The 15,315-nt window shown below is 38.9% G+C and overlaps 1 protein-coding gene across 2 annotated transcripts in view; it reads right to left on the bottom strand.

Annotated features, from left to right (window-relative positions):
- Positions 1–15,315, bottom strand: part of vstm2a (V-set and transmembrane domain containing 2A) — a 121,865-nt gene that overhangs the window by 12,330 nt on the left and 94,220 nt on the right. The window contains exon 4 of one of the 2 annotated variants that reach the window (XM_087845836.1): positions 11,197–11,530. In XM_087845836.1, coding sequence (XP_087701962.1) covers positions 11,197–11,530 — 334 coding nt within the window. Of the gene's footprint in view, positions 1–11,041; positions 11,531–15,315 lie in introns of those variants that run through there. The other variant, XM_087845835.1, reaches the window with a different exon arrangement.

The raw sequence follows: 15,315 nt of genomic DNA, 5'->3' as shown, positions 1-15,315 counted from the left end.
GGTACAAATGTGGCTCGCTGTAGCTCATTAGACAGAGCAAGTTATCTGGTAGTCTGAAGGTTGGTAGTTAAATCTCTCACTGTTCCAGTCTGCAACCAGTGTTGGTCAAGTTACTTGAAAAAAGTAATCAGTTACTAATTACTGATTTCTTCCCCCAAAAAAGTAATCAAGTTACTTTACTGATTACTAATTTTCAAAAGTAATTAATTACTTAGTTACTTAGTTACTTTTTAAAAACACGATTTACAACCTGAATAGGTGATAAAGCGATAGATCTTTCAGCCCAATTCTACTTTTTCTGCATAATCATCATACAAAATGTAATCAAATGGAAAAGTCTTTTTTTTAAAACTTGTTTTATTAGTTTTAATCTTTTAACTTTATGCATCAAGCAAACATTTAATTATATGCAACATTCTCTGACTGGAAGAAATTAGTTTAATATTTAAACCTATTTTCTGCACATTCCAGCACATGAAATATATTTTTTTGTGTGTTTACACTCAGTCTTTCAAATAGATGCAAGTAAAACACAGCAGAAAATAAATAACATCAAAGACTAGCGGTCCTTTTGCTCTATTTTCACCTGTAAAGCAAGCACACAGCTGTTGTCACGAACGTCGCACTTGCTTACGTCAGTCTTGCAAAAAAATCACGGTTTTAGTAACGCAGTAACGCAGCGTTCCTACGGGAAAGTAACGATAATCCAATTACCGTTTTTGCAATAGTAATCCCTTACTTTACTCGTTACTTGAAAAAAGTAATTCGATTACAGTAACGCGTTACTGCCCATCTCTGTCTGCAACCAACTGAAAGATGCTCTCTGATGTGTTCACTGGTGTGTGGACACATCAGATATGTGAGACCACTTTTTATAAAATTACAGTGAAGTAGGTAAAATCTTAACTGTAATTTTAGAACATGATTCTTGTTTTCTAACTGATGATGCTGATCGGAGGTAAAAACGATGTGGACATACCTTGCCAAGGACAATTGCTATCATATGAGGATGTACTGTTATTCACGTGTAGCATTTAGTTTCTAAACACCCAGATAGTAGCACTTTGAGCCTTCACACTGGGATCTACTAACCAAGTGACATAACGTTATTGCATTTATCTTTAGTTTTATGGTTCAAAGAAGCTATACAAATTAACTTGCGCTGACATGTCTTGTTAATCTGCTTTTGATGATTTATTTTCTCACCCTCTTGTCCTCCATTTCAAAATGGCATTGTATCCCCAGATAACAGTAATATGTGTGGGAATTGTATCTAAAGTACAACAGTTATCTCCTCCCAGCAGTGCCAGTCACTTTGAAAGACTATAAATCTGCAGTACTTGCATATGAGTCTGTCACCTTCTTGCATGCACTGGGTGCAGGATTGTTTCCATTTGTTCCATTCCTAACCCTGAAATGATGTAAGCAATCCACATAGTACGGGAAAACAACACCGTCTGCAGCAATTATTCTCATAACCTCACAGATTCCTTCAGCTTTTTTGTGAGCTGTTTTTCACTTTCAAACTAACCTTGCCAGCTAAGCATACTAAAGGTAAAGTCTGTGCTCCTGTGCTATTTTTAGAAAACAACAGAGGAAGAACATTTGCGAATCATTATTGTTGTTGTTTTGTGTTCTGCTGTGCATTTTAATTGATGAGCAGAGGAGAAATGTAAGAAGTCTCCAATAACACAACTGAACATACACATATAACATGTATACACAAAAAGAGATTTAGCTTATTATTTCATTTCACCATCGCTGTAGCTAAAAGCACTTTCATCCACTTCCTGTGATCGTTTGCTTGACAAGGTCACTGTGTCTTTACATGTCATTTGGAATTATCTATCTAAAGAGGGAAGCTGTGGAGAAAAAGGTTTCCGGGGGAGATTTTGAATCGTCTGACTTCTGCACATACTGTTTAAAGCAATACACGATGCCACTTTGAGTTTTCCCTTTTTCCATCCTCCAAAGTCGAAGTAACTGCAGAATGAATCATGTGGAAACATAATGATTGAGAGTATCTAAGGTTGCGGAGACCTTTTTACTGGTTTCTTGGTGCATGCTGAGATAGAATAGACCCATATTGAATACTTTTCATTTTGTCCTACTTAACCTAACACAACACTTCTCATTTTGCCAAAATGTTTTTGGCTCGGTGAAACGGTGATGTGAAATATTGATTCCAAGCCAGTGAGGCAGCCAGGTTCAGTGAGGCAGGGAGGTGATTCACCACAGCACCTCCACAGGGAGCTCAAACTGGCTTCATGCCAGTTCTATCTATTGCTGCTGATCCCTTGCTGGCTGACCGTCTCTTTGACTCGCTTGCTTATTTGTCCGGGGGCTCCAGTATATAACTTGCTTTCTGATTTGCTTGTTGACTGATAGACTCTCTAACTGACTCATAGACAGCCCAAGCCATAGTTAGATTCTTAGCTAACATGACTGTGTAAATGCCGTTAAAATGCAGCTTGATCGTTCAGCTGTGATGAGAATAAATGTGGTAACAATTTAGAATAAAGCTTCTAAATGACCATCCACAACATCTAAAACGACCACACAAGGATGACCACACACTATAAGCATTTAGCCACTGAAAAGGGGAATAAACAGCTAATGAGGGCTTGGGGATATTTTCCTCTGTTGGGTTCTGACCCAAACATACTTGGTCTCAGCTTCTATCAGCATTGTTCCTGTTATACGCCTTGTGGAAATGACTAATGCAAATCTGATGCCCATCTAAATTTGACGCCTTTCACAGTATTTGTCAGTGTTAATCAGTGTCTTGTCTAGTCTCGTGTTTTTTGTGTTACTTCACCCTGGAACACTCTCTCACAGTCTGTTCTCTAAAACCTAAAAGAGGAATTATGGATTGGATCAACTGGTCCCTAAATGCAATTGACACCCCTTTCTCAACGAGAAGTTTGGGCTTAGGTGAGCCTGAGTGCTGAAGATATCTACCTATTCGGAACCATGGTAACAGGGTTCTTGCTGATCGGAGCTGGCTTGGCCCTGACTTATCGAAGAATTAAGAAAGCGGAACCGGCTGTTCAAACCCCCACAAGGCTGCCCGCTGGGATTGAGACGATGGGAGAGGCGTAAGTTTCTCAAAATGGGCTCATTGAGTCAGCACGGATAAGATCTTGGAGAGGCTACGGCTGCTGTGAATACTCAGAATAAGATCTCTGACTGCAGACTGGCTACATCTCGGAAGGGCTAGCTCGGAATAACATCTCTGGGCGCAAAATTGGATGACATCTTGGGGAGGCACACTGCCGTGAGTTCTCAGAAATCGGCTCCTTGAGCACAAGAAATGACAACATCAGAGAACGCAAGTATGGCGAAGCTCGCGGCTCTCCAACGGGAGATTGAGAGACCAGTGTTGGACTGTAGAACTGCTTTGAAATTCATATGAGCTGTTCGCACTAAAGTAAAAAAATAACATCACTTCAGCCACTTTGGCGCCAGCTGCGGTTGCAAGGCTGGAGCCGAACAACAACACCCTGATAACGACTGTGTTTAGTCTGTTCCTTCCCATTCCATGCAAGGCCACCTGGGTTGGCTGGTAGACTGTTTACTTAGCCTAGCAGGGCGAAGGACACTGTCTCAGCTGAACTATGGACACGCACACACATACATATACACTGATATGCACACACTCATCCCCCCTCCCTTTCCAAACGCCTTCGACGCTTATTCCCTTCTGATGCTGACGGTGGATCAAGGAGACCAGCGCACACAGGCCCGGATGTGCTGTCTAATTCGGCTGTCTCTCAACCTTTACCCACCCCTGTTGCTTGTCATGTGTTTCTTTGGTGTATTAAGAGTTTTTTCATGTGCAGAGGTGTTTTTTTCTGTTCTCAAACTGATCTCCCTGTTGGAGCTCAGTCAGGGTGGCTGTGGCTACAATGTAGCTGCCATCACCAGTGTGTGAATGTGTGGATGACTGGATGTGTAAAGCGCTTTGGGGTCCTTAGGGACTAGTAAAGCGCTATATAAATACAGGCCATCTCTGACCTGTCTTCCCTATGTGATGTTTGTGTAATGTATGTATGGTCGGAGGGTAAGATGGCGCCGCCATTGCGTGCAATAGGTCGGCAGCCTTATGAAATGCCCCCTTGTGGGACTAATAAAGGTATATCAAATCTAATCTAATCAATACAAATAAATACTTACAAATTATTTTTCATTCAAAATGTGTGGAATTTGCTGACAGTAGTGACATTCCTTACGTCCAGTTTATCAAATGTTTTATTATTTCTTCTGGGCCTTGATGTAGCCTCTCAGTCAGTGGATGAAGAAGCTAATTCCAGATTCATTTAAGACAGTTCGCTAATGATTGACTTAGTTCATCAAAAACAGTGGTTGTACAAACGTTACTTGTTTTACAAAGTAGTTTTATTTTCTAAAAGTTTGATGTTTTCTCATAACCGTAATATGGCTTTTGCTCAAATTGTGTCTTTACAATCATTCTAAACAGTTTTTTGAAATCTTGTAATCTTTTAAATAAATTCAAAGAGTTGATTGGTTTATGGAGGGCTAAAAGTACAAAAATGATATGAATAAATACATCATCAAATAAGTAATGAATTAAAGGTGTCATTAATTAAATAAAAGTGGAAATAATTTATTAAATGCATAATTAAATAACATGTATCATTAACTCATAATTAACTTATTTAAAAAAGCATATTTATTTATGTTCATGGTCCCTGTGCTTCAGTACATCATGAATAGTGATGTTGACCGACAGTCGGGTATCCCTGAATGTATTTTGAATTAAATCTCGTGCAGAAATGATGAAGCAAAGCAAGTAACATTTTGAAATCCGACTGATTCAGTGTCACCAAACACACCTTTTTCTTTAAGGCATGAACGTAGTGGCGTAATCTTCAAATATCTGGTTGTCCAGAGCCTAATGGCAAAACTACTCCAACATTTTTGGAGACGTCAGGTCCCAATAACAACCACTGGACCAGCATATCGATGTTGTTCTTGGACATCATAAAGAATGATGTTAAACCTACTCTAGAAATATTTAAATGATCAGTTTTCAATTCCATTCAAATACTTTATTGTCCCACAAAGGGAAATTAGTTTAGCAGCAAGGCAACAACAAGAGTAAACAAAACTATAATAAAAAGCCACAAGACAGTTATTTGGCATTAAGGAGACGGGTTGCAGCAGGGATAAATGAAACCTGGAGTATTTTGGTCTTCCTCACAGGTACTCTAAAACGACGGCCAAAGGCCAACAAGTCAAACTCACTGCGAAGTGGATGGTTAAAACAATTACCAATAACACGAGCCTTCCTCAGCACACGTTTGTTATAAATGGACCAAAGTGCCGACGCCAACGAGATTTTGCTGGCAGTTTTTACCAAAAGTCCCAACTGATTCTGGAAATCTACTAAAATTCAATTAATTAATAAATAATCTAAGTGGGTTTTTTCTTCTGTGAGCAGTAAGACTTATGTATACATCTATAATGTCTTTAAGAGACATCTACTGAGCAGTTGCTTAATCAGTGATATTTAAGTTAATATACTGGTGTACAGTTCTTTACCACCTTCTTCCAAATCAATACAGGTTGTATAACCTTTGATGATAATTTGACAGTAATGGCTTTATAGCTGAGCATCTTGCCAGAGAATTTTAAAGGAACGGAGACTATTAGGTGTATTATGTGCTTTTTATTATTAAAGAAAGAAAAAACTGGCAACAACACCCAGGCCTGGATCAAACTTGGTACAGTTACACTTTGGAGTTTCAAAGAAAGCACGGATACAGTTATTTATTACTAACAATTTGGTACCACAAGAAATGCCTTACGAACGTGTAACTTCAAAGAAGCGATAGAATGTAAAGGCTTTTAATTGTAAACAGAAATGAAAATGAAAGAATGGCCACACTGACGACTACTTCATGATCATATTTCTCTGGACGTAACAAGCAAATGTCTGGAAGGATTCGCCACTCTGTGCCATCTGTGACCATCCTTCACCCTCTGTTAATTCTGTAGCATAGTAAAGGTGCACCAGATACCAAATAAAACCTTGAAAACTGATCAAATTTAAACCCTGTGATGATCATTATGAAATGTGTGAATATGTTAAGTTTGAGTCACACACACAACAACGGCATGCGTTTGTGAACTATCCTCATTCATGCAGTTTCCATATACACTGTGTGCTGTTGATGCATTTCATTTATCTGGCTGTTCCAGTTGAGAGTGACATCACTCTTGGGGTGACTACTTTGTTGCACTGCACAAAAAAAGGAAGCAACCAAACTCATGGATAGAACCCAGTCATTGTTGTAGGTTATGGCTTATTTAACGAGTCACATTGTAACAGTAGTAATGCAGAATGAAAGTTTTAGTTTGCTAATGTTGTTGCTGCACTGTTGCCATCTTGGACTGTTGTGTCACTGTGCTCCAACAGGAACAAGTGCTCCAGTTGAAAATTCTTCATTTCAACTTCAGATATAAGTCCATCCTCAGAAGACTGGGCTCCAGATTCAAGTAGGAACCAGCAAGTATGTGGGAACAAACTTGGTACTGAGGAACACACGCTGCAAGAAACATTTCTGGACTGAAGCAACGGCTTTAACCCTTTAAAACCGGTCAGAGCGGGCACGCTCCGTTTTGCGCAACTACTTTTAAATCCTTGTAGCTCTACAACCACGTGAGCTAGCGCAATCATTTTTTTGCATATGAAACCGGAGGAGTTGTACTTACATCTTATGCCATCAGCTTGTCCTCGGTCACAGTTTCCTTCCACATATAGCTTTGCAAAAACTGCATAAAAAGCGCTTGCAGCAACAAAAACATAATATTCCAGAAACACGTTTTGCCGATCCGATCAGCTGTTTGTAACACTTCCTACGTTAGAATAGACGTCAGCGTGAACTATCGCATGTCCGCCATGACCTGCCCGAAACCGGAAGTGACGTCATTTTCGCGGAAATGTAATTTTTTACCATCAGGGCCTCATGAGCCTATACTGGTGTTTTTAAAAGTTATGTTTGACTTTATGACTTTCTGTGTCGTTTCTGGGATGCTTAGGACTCATATTGCACTGCTGGAAATAGTTTATTTTGATGCATATGCTGCTTTTTTGCAAATTTGCATTATAATATTTATTTTCGTTTTTCCTGCAGTGTATAGAAATTGGTGTATTTCAAAAATAAAACTATGAAGACACTCAAAATAAATTTCCTGTGGTGGAAACTATTTTGTGCAACTTTTTTGTATTTACAGTTTTGAGGGATAAGCCTCTTAAATTTCTCTAACTAGAAATATATGTTAAAAAAACAAAAACGATTTTCAATTTTTTTGTAGTTTATTGCACTTTCTTGCAATTTATGTAATTACTATGCACTTAATGCAGACATATTATTAAAATTTAGGCTATAATGGTTGTATTGATGTACAGCAACTTGAAATGCTCCCAAAAATGGCTCCACAGCATGTAAACATATAACATAAGCTCTGGTGGACTTGGTTCTATGGTAGGTCTTAAAGGGTTAACTAGAAAACTGGGCTGTGTGTAGTCCATCAGGTTTGATCCAGACTGAGGCCAGTATAGCTGTCCTTTATGGACCACTTGCAATCCTAATGTAGGCATGTACGATCACAGCACCCTTACTTTGTTTTGTTTTTTTTAACAAATCAGTAGATGTCAGTAGAAGCCCTTTCAATGCAGAAAAGAACAAAGCTGTAGCAGAGTCAACGAACGATTTATCTGAAATCCTGAAAATAGAAAATGCCACAGCTGAAGTATCATTTAAAACAAACACGTTTACATTCATCCACCATGAATTTTCAGTGGTGCTCAAGACCGGGCTTTGCCTCCCGCTGAGCATTCACAGATAGCAGACAGATTTAAATGCACCCACAAGACAAGTAAGGAAGAACCCACATTAGATTAATGAACCTGAAGCGACACACTGCCATTGCATGTGAGTGCCTGAGCAATAGAAATGCAGCCGTGAACAGCAGTCGTGCTGTTCCCAACCACCTACTGGAATGATGACTCACTGGTGTTCTTTCCTTAGACATACGCAGTTGAGGCAGTTTAAAAAAATACGGTAGTTCTTTAAAACAAGGTCAGTGATTTTTTTTCTCTCTTTTTTGGATGAGTGCTTATGCAATCAAACTGAGTCCATATTTGTTTTTACCTCCGTGCGGGAACAAGGCTGGCCTCAGGGGTAGAGGGACAAGTCTGGCTTCGGGGACATTTGTCTTTCCTTTTTTCCCTAGCTCCGGTCACCTCTGAGCTTTGACAGAACAACACTGCCAGGAACGATGGAGGCCGAGCTGTGATCTAACAACAGCTGACACACTGGTGGGGAGTAGCTGTGAACAAACCACTCTGCTACTGCAGCCGCTCCACCAGCCTCAGTCCCATTCTCCCATCTGGAAAGCGCCTCATTGTTTACAGATGCAGCAATGCGGAAAAGGAAAATATCTGCACTCTCCCCGGTTTAATTTCATCTCAGCCCATTTGCCTATTGTGGCTCATCTGCCTCAAACCTGAGCGTGGCTGTAATAGAACTCTGTCGCCCTCAGCTGTAACACCTCTCTGCCGCTCAGAGAAGGGGGCTAAGGCTGCCTGAGCAGCCACAGAGAGGCATTTATCAGTGTCAGACACACCACACAGAGGACTCACTGCAACACAGTTGTCAGCATAATTTGGCTGCCTCATAATCTCAGGCTCTGCAGCCCTGGGGATTATTCAACTTTTTACCTCTATTCAGTGGCAAGTAATATCTTTCTGTGTTTCGCTACACGGTGCAGAGGGCTATCTGAGCCCAGAGCAGGGTCCACTTTGTGTTTGAAATGTCTGCCCAGTGGAGAAATGATTGGCATTTAGAGATGAGGAGCAGCGCAATTATAACATAGTCGGATAGTCCAAAAAAAAGAAAATTTATATAAAACCACACGAGGGCAAATTGAGAAGAAGTTACTACAGAGGCGCCTGCGGTTTCAATGGTGACGCATGAGTTTCCTCGAGTAAACACTGAAGTGAAAATGATAAATCAACACCCGTGTAAAATATGCTGATTTAATATCACAATCATTTTGTTAAAGCCTTTTTTAAGTAAACTCTACCAGAAAAAACCCTAAAAAGACACTCAAAGCAACTTAACAGGTAGGTTTGCTCAGGTAACCATCCTCTTTTGGTCAGCAACAAACAGGCAGGGTTAATAGGTGGTTATATATAATGATACGCTATGAGAGACTGCTTTTTGGGTCGCCGACCTTCTCTCCCTCTCACTAACATGTCATGGTTGGCGCCTGGTGTCCAGCTGATCTACAGAGCCAGAAATCGTCTTTTGATTAGGTTCACCCGTGGTTGGCATGTCTAATGGGATATGCTGGATGAAATATCTGGCTGACTTTTATCAACCTTTACTCAGAAGTGTAAATTATTTACAATCTATAAAATTTCAGCAACAGAGGTGACTGAAGAGAAATTCTATTGGCTGTGATTGGCTGCTGTGTGTTATCTCACTTGGGTTTTCTTCACTTTTGTCTAACTGCTTCAGTGGAAACTCAGCTGACCTCAACATCACTATTCTCAGGGAGCTCAATGCAGATGTTTAAGCATGACATGGTACACAAAGATTTTCAGCGTCACTATACTTAAAGAATAGAGTTGATATTCTTAGCCATAATATTATATTACACCTAAATGAAAGTAATTGTAATTTTGAGCTGGTTTATGTAGCATTATAATAACATTTAAGCATCTTTTAAAATATTCAGCATTATGCAGTCCAATGCCGAATCTTTTTGTGGGTAACAAATGAATTATGGTGAAGCTATATGTTGTGATTAGCCCTAATGTTGTCTCTGTGTTTGTGTTTTATATCGCTATGGGCTGGTAAGGATTTAAAAACATGAAATGCTATATGTTGGAACGATTACAACAATTAACTGATATTGCAGTGACGATAATAAATCTGTAAAAGAATTCAATACAGCTTTGGCTGGGCTGTGACACTAAGCTGTGTAGTCACAGAGCCTGCAGCTTGGAGCCTACAGCCTGAAGGTAGGTGTGTGTGGGGGGGGGGGGGGGGGTGGAGACCCCCAAGGAGTCCTGCCTGGAGACTTTAGGCTGATTATGAACATTTCCTAAACACAGCTGGGGGCTGGGTCATGTAGTGCCTTAGACATTAACAGTAAAATCTTAAAATTATTTTGAAAACCGGTGTTCACTGAAAATAGTGCAAGAGTAGAGTGTTCTTATCTCCTAGAATTAGTTAAAAGCCTAAAGCAACATTTTGGGGATGTTAGAGGGAGGTGATCGACTTGTAGCTGGCTACTGAGAAAAGACAAATATAACATGCTACATGAGATTAAATAAATCACACTCTTCTTCAATACGTGCTTACTAAAAATATGCAAATTTAAAACACTGGTCTGCTGCAGTACAGTGAGTTTGTGTATGTTTTTTTCTTCTTCTTTTTGCTTTGCCATGGCATTTTACACAATTGTGTGCATTAAAAACATTGGAGTGGATAGATAAAGCTAGACAACTGGCTGCTAACAAAGTTTTGCTAATAATTAGCTATTATGCTAGTCAATTCATTAGCTTAGTTACTACCAATTCAGTTCATTCAAACCAATCGTGTCACTTTTGTGGAGCAAAAGAGAAGCTTTAATTGCTTCCTCTGAATTCACCAAAGCAGACACATGATGCTAAATATTTGCTTAGATGAATTTGGATTTCTCGAGCAGGCGCTAATGCTGCAAATGTTGTCAGTCTTTAGCCTTCAGGGGAAGCTAGCAGCTTTGTGAAAAGGCTCATAGTAATCAATGGTGTGTTTTTAGTTGGCACATATACAGTATTTTAAGATTTTTCTCCAATTTTAAATCATGTAGTTTTAGTATTCATGTTGAGTATTGCTATTACAGCTCTGCTGGTGTTTTTCCTACTCCACTGAGAGCACGTTAGTTCTTAAAACTGAAGTCTATTGTAAGCTCAGTTGCTGAATAACCTCATTCTAAGTTCTATTCTTGGTAATCTTGAATTTTAACCAAGCAGTCCTTTTAAGCAAAGTAGGTGACTCACAAATGTGTCAAGAGCATTGCAAATCAGGATCTCATGGTGGTAGTGAAAACACAAGTGATGGGAGGGTTTTTTGTGTGTTCCACAGTTTTTTATGTAACGCTCCCCGTGGGCCTTACCTGAGCCGGGGTTGTGTTTAGCTGTATTGGAGGATGTGTGAGAGGTGGAAGTTGAGACCACCCTCTGGTCTGAACTCATGTCCTGCCCCTGTGATGAGCTGGACTTTCTTGGCTTCTTGTTTTTCAGGTGCCGTAGGGAGTTCTTCTCAGGAGGTGGCAGTGGTCGTTGGGGCCTGGACGTGGCGTTGACCTTCAACCAGGCTTGGGCCTTGTACTCCACGATCTCTCCGTAGTTAGCTCGTGTCACCCGGCACTCGTACAGACCTTCGTCGTTCTTGCTGACTCTGGAGATCTGCAGCTTGTGTGAGATGTCGTTGCCCTGGACTTTCACAGTCTGTTAGAGTAATTAAAAAAGAACAGACTGTCACAACATTCGACGGCATGAAGAATACCACAAGTTCCTTGCACAACACATAACTCTCACACGCTGGGTTTTCCCCAAAATTTGACATGAAAATATCCTAATTTTACTTTTCGAATGTGGAAATAATAAGATTAGATGGTGTTGTGTTTAGTATGTTGCTTTGTTTTTTTTTTGCTTGTTTTCTATTCTTTTTCTCTCAACAGGTGATCCCGGAGATATTTTTTCTCCCCTTTCTCACTGTCCCTCTCCCCTTCTGTTTTTCTTTTCCTTCCTCTTTCTCTCTCCCTTTCCTATCCCTCACTCATGTCTGTCCCGTCTGTAACAACTGAAAATAAAATAAAATAAATAATAAAAACAAAGGTCGATCAAATGGACCAATGCGGCAATGCCGTGATGATCCATTTGGCAAAATAAATCCATTGGGTATCCTTGTTGGTCTTCAGACAACAATTCTGACGGCTAAAGAACCAAATGGGACAGGCACAAAAAAAAAAAAGAAAAAAAAAAAAAGGAAATAATAAGATTAAAAAAATAAAATCACAAATTCAGTGTCATTTATTCTAATAAACTGTACTTTTTTATATATAGTTTATTTTTGTACCCGTACTGTCAAACAAACTGATTTGTTTGACAGTGCGCTTTATTTCACGACCATCCATTTTCCTAAGGTTGATGGTAAATAATTGAGCGCCAAGGACGAAAACATCTGTCAAGTCTACGAACCACTCTAAAACCCCACAAATGTGCATTTGTTAATAAGGGGTGAAGGAGTGATTCTGTACGGCTCTGAGAGCAGGGCAGCAAAGTCAGCCAAGCGCGTTAATCACGGCAGTTCAACTAGTCGTATGGGTGGCACACATGACAGGCAGATTTTTGCTCGGCTCATTTCACAACCCTCTTCCTCCTTATACCGACGTATAATTTTTATATACTTTTAAAGGACAGACATATCGCTATGTTCTCTCAATCAAGACAAAAAAGGACTTCAGATTAGGATTAAGGTAAAAGCTTTTTTCTTGGTTAAATATTGAAAACATCAGTATACTGCGGTCCACGTTTCAATTCATGGTTAACTTGGACGAGTACACACACTTTCAGTATGAACATTTTGTGATTTTGCAGACTGAGTTTAATGAAAAACATTTTTATGTTGATGAAAAACAATTTTGGTGGCGTCTAAGAGAAGCGGTTTTATATGCTGGTAAAAGCGTAGAGTCAAGAGCTTTGTGCAGGCACATGTACATTTTCCATCTTCTGATTCAGATGACATTATCACAAAGAAAAAAAACCACTGTCAAGTTCATTATGGGTTGGACATCATTTGTATAGATGGTAGAGTATGTTCTTTTGTTGGCTTTAGGGAGCACTTCACAATGGAAAACAGCCTCTGGGAAAAAATGACATTTTTACTTCAGTGCTAACAAAAAGGTAAATCAAAGTCGAAATCTGTTCTAGGTGCCCTCTGGACCCAGTGGAGGTGGTGAGTGACAGGAGAATGGTGGCTAAGCTGTCATCCCAGTTGGACAACATCTCCCACCCCATGCAGGAGACTCTGACAGCTCTGAGCAGCTCCTTCAGTGGCTGCAGCACCCACAGTGTGGGACGGAGAGATTTCGCAGGTCTTTCCTCCCCACAGCTGTCAGACTCCACAATAAAGACTTTTGCAGCTGATCAAACACACAAACCCACACATGTGCAATAAGACACAAACACACTCTTTTTTAGGACGCAAGCTATAAAATTACAGGATCTGGTGAAGTTTAAAACAGTGCAAATAATATATAAGGCAAGGAAAGGGATGCTCCCAATCGAAACAAGTAAATGGTTCTTAGAAAGAGAAGGGAGGTATGATCTTAGAGGGAAGGGGAATTTAAAATTACAAAGAGCAACATTGAAAAGGATGTCTATTTCAATAGCGGGAGTTAAATTCTGGAATGAGTTAAAAGAAGAAATAAAGGTCAGTAGTGATATAAACCAGTTTAAAATAAAACTCAAAAAAGAAATTTTAAATAAGTATAAGAATGAAGAAAATGCAATTAACCCAAGACAGCAGTCAAACTGATGTTTATTTTCTTCTGCAAATTAGCAAATCTAAATATAGTTTTAGTTGAACATGAGAAATTTTTTTTTGTGATGTTATGTTCTAAGTTGAAGGCGTTGTATACGTTTTTGTTGTTCAAATTTAGATGATGAGGATGTAAACCTGAGGGGGTCGGGCTAAATAAGTATATACTTCTGCCTACTCCTTTTCAAACAACTGCATGGAATGATTTTACGAAACGTTGGTGAATGTATATGTTTGAAATAAAAAAGAACTGAACTGAAGACTGCTATATGTGCAATTCTTCTTCTGACGAAGTTGTATTTTTGTATTTTCCTACTCAGTTGTATATAGTATTTGTATTTGTATTTTATTCTATTGTATATAGTATTTGTATTTCTATTTTATTCTATTGTATATAGTATTTGTATTTCTATTTTATTCTATTGTATATAGTATTTTATTTCATTTTATTTTATTGCATTCCAGTGTTTTCTAATTTCTGCTACATAACTTTGCACTTTTGCTGTAACAAAACAAATTTCCCACCTGTGGGACTAATAAAGGTCATCTTATCTTATCTTAAATGCCATCCCTACAACCAAGAGTCAGAAACACCGAATCTGTTCTGAGCTCTGCAACAGAAAAAAGAACAACACTACATCTGTTGCTACATGTCTATGCTTCAGTCCCAGTTCAGGGATGAACAGGATGGTATCGCTGCTTTTGTGTTGCTATGTTTTATTTTAAGAATGACACAAACTCAGTCTCATGCTACAATCAGCTTAATTGTGTATTTTAGAAATGTTATTGTGGCCGTTTTGCTTCAGAAGCTGTGCCTGCGCTAAATATTAACAAAAATTGTCGGCCATGACACCTTTTCACAGGACAGTCTAACAGAAGAAATAAAAGACAGTAAAAACATAAAACAGTTTAAAGTAAAATATAAAAACCTAATTTTAAATAAGTATAAGAATGAAGAAAACGGGGTAAACCCAGGACAGTAATGTTGTTGGTAATGGTGTTGTGGTTCTTTTTTGGTTTGTTTGTGTTTCCATAACTTGTGTATCTGCAAATATACACATTCTGTATTTTTCATATGAAAGAAACTATGCTGTGGTGGGTCTTGCTAATTTCTTGTTTTTGATTTATGTATGTTTTGTTTTGTTTTGCTTTGCTTTACTTTTGTTTCATATGTTGTTTGTTTAATTTAAGACTAAAAAAAAATAAATGAATGAGAGGTAAAACTTGAGGGGGACAAATAAGTAAATACTTCTGCCTACTCCTTTTCAAACAAATAATGGAATAATATTTTGTAATGATTGTGAAGGCTCATGTTTGAAATGTTTGAAATAAAAATGAACTGAACTGGACGCAAATGTATACTTGCATGCAGTCAGCAGACATCAACAAAACTTCAAATATACTTATAATACTGACACTGTTTGGGGAAACATAACATGTTCGGGTCACAGATTCTCTGTGTAGTTATACTGGCTCAACCTTCTTGTTTGAGACTTTTTTTGTATTTCAAGAAGTTGAAAAATATTTGAAGAGCACACTGAGCTGCTTCCCATTATTCCAGTTCTCAATTTGAGACTCATAATTTGAGTTTTCAGGAACCTTTTTCTCTGATTGGCTGCTTCTTAAACAGGACACTTGGATGCCTGAGCTTTTGACTCACTTTTACATAAAACGACCCCATAATTTGACG

The sequence above is a fragment of the Neolamprologus brichardi genome, chromosome 9, assembly GCF_056152115.1.
Source record: "Neolamprologus brichardi isolate AB-2024 chromosome 9, ASM5615211v1, whole genome shotgun sequence".
Classification (NCBI taxonomy): Eukaryota; Metazoa; Chordata; class Actinopteri; order Cichliformes; family Cichlidae; genus Neolamprologus; species Neolamprologus brichardi.
Note: the sequence above shows the minus strand (reverse complement) of the source record. Positions and strands in the feature narration are given on the sequence as shown.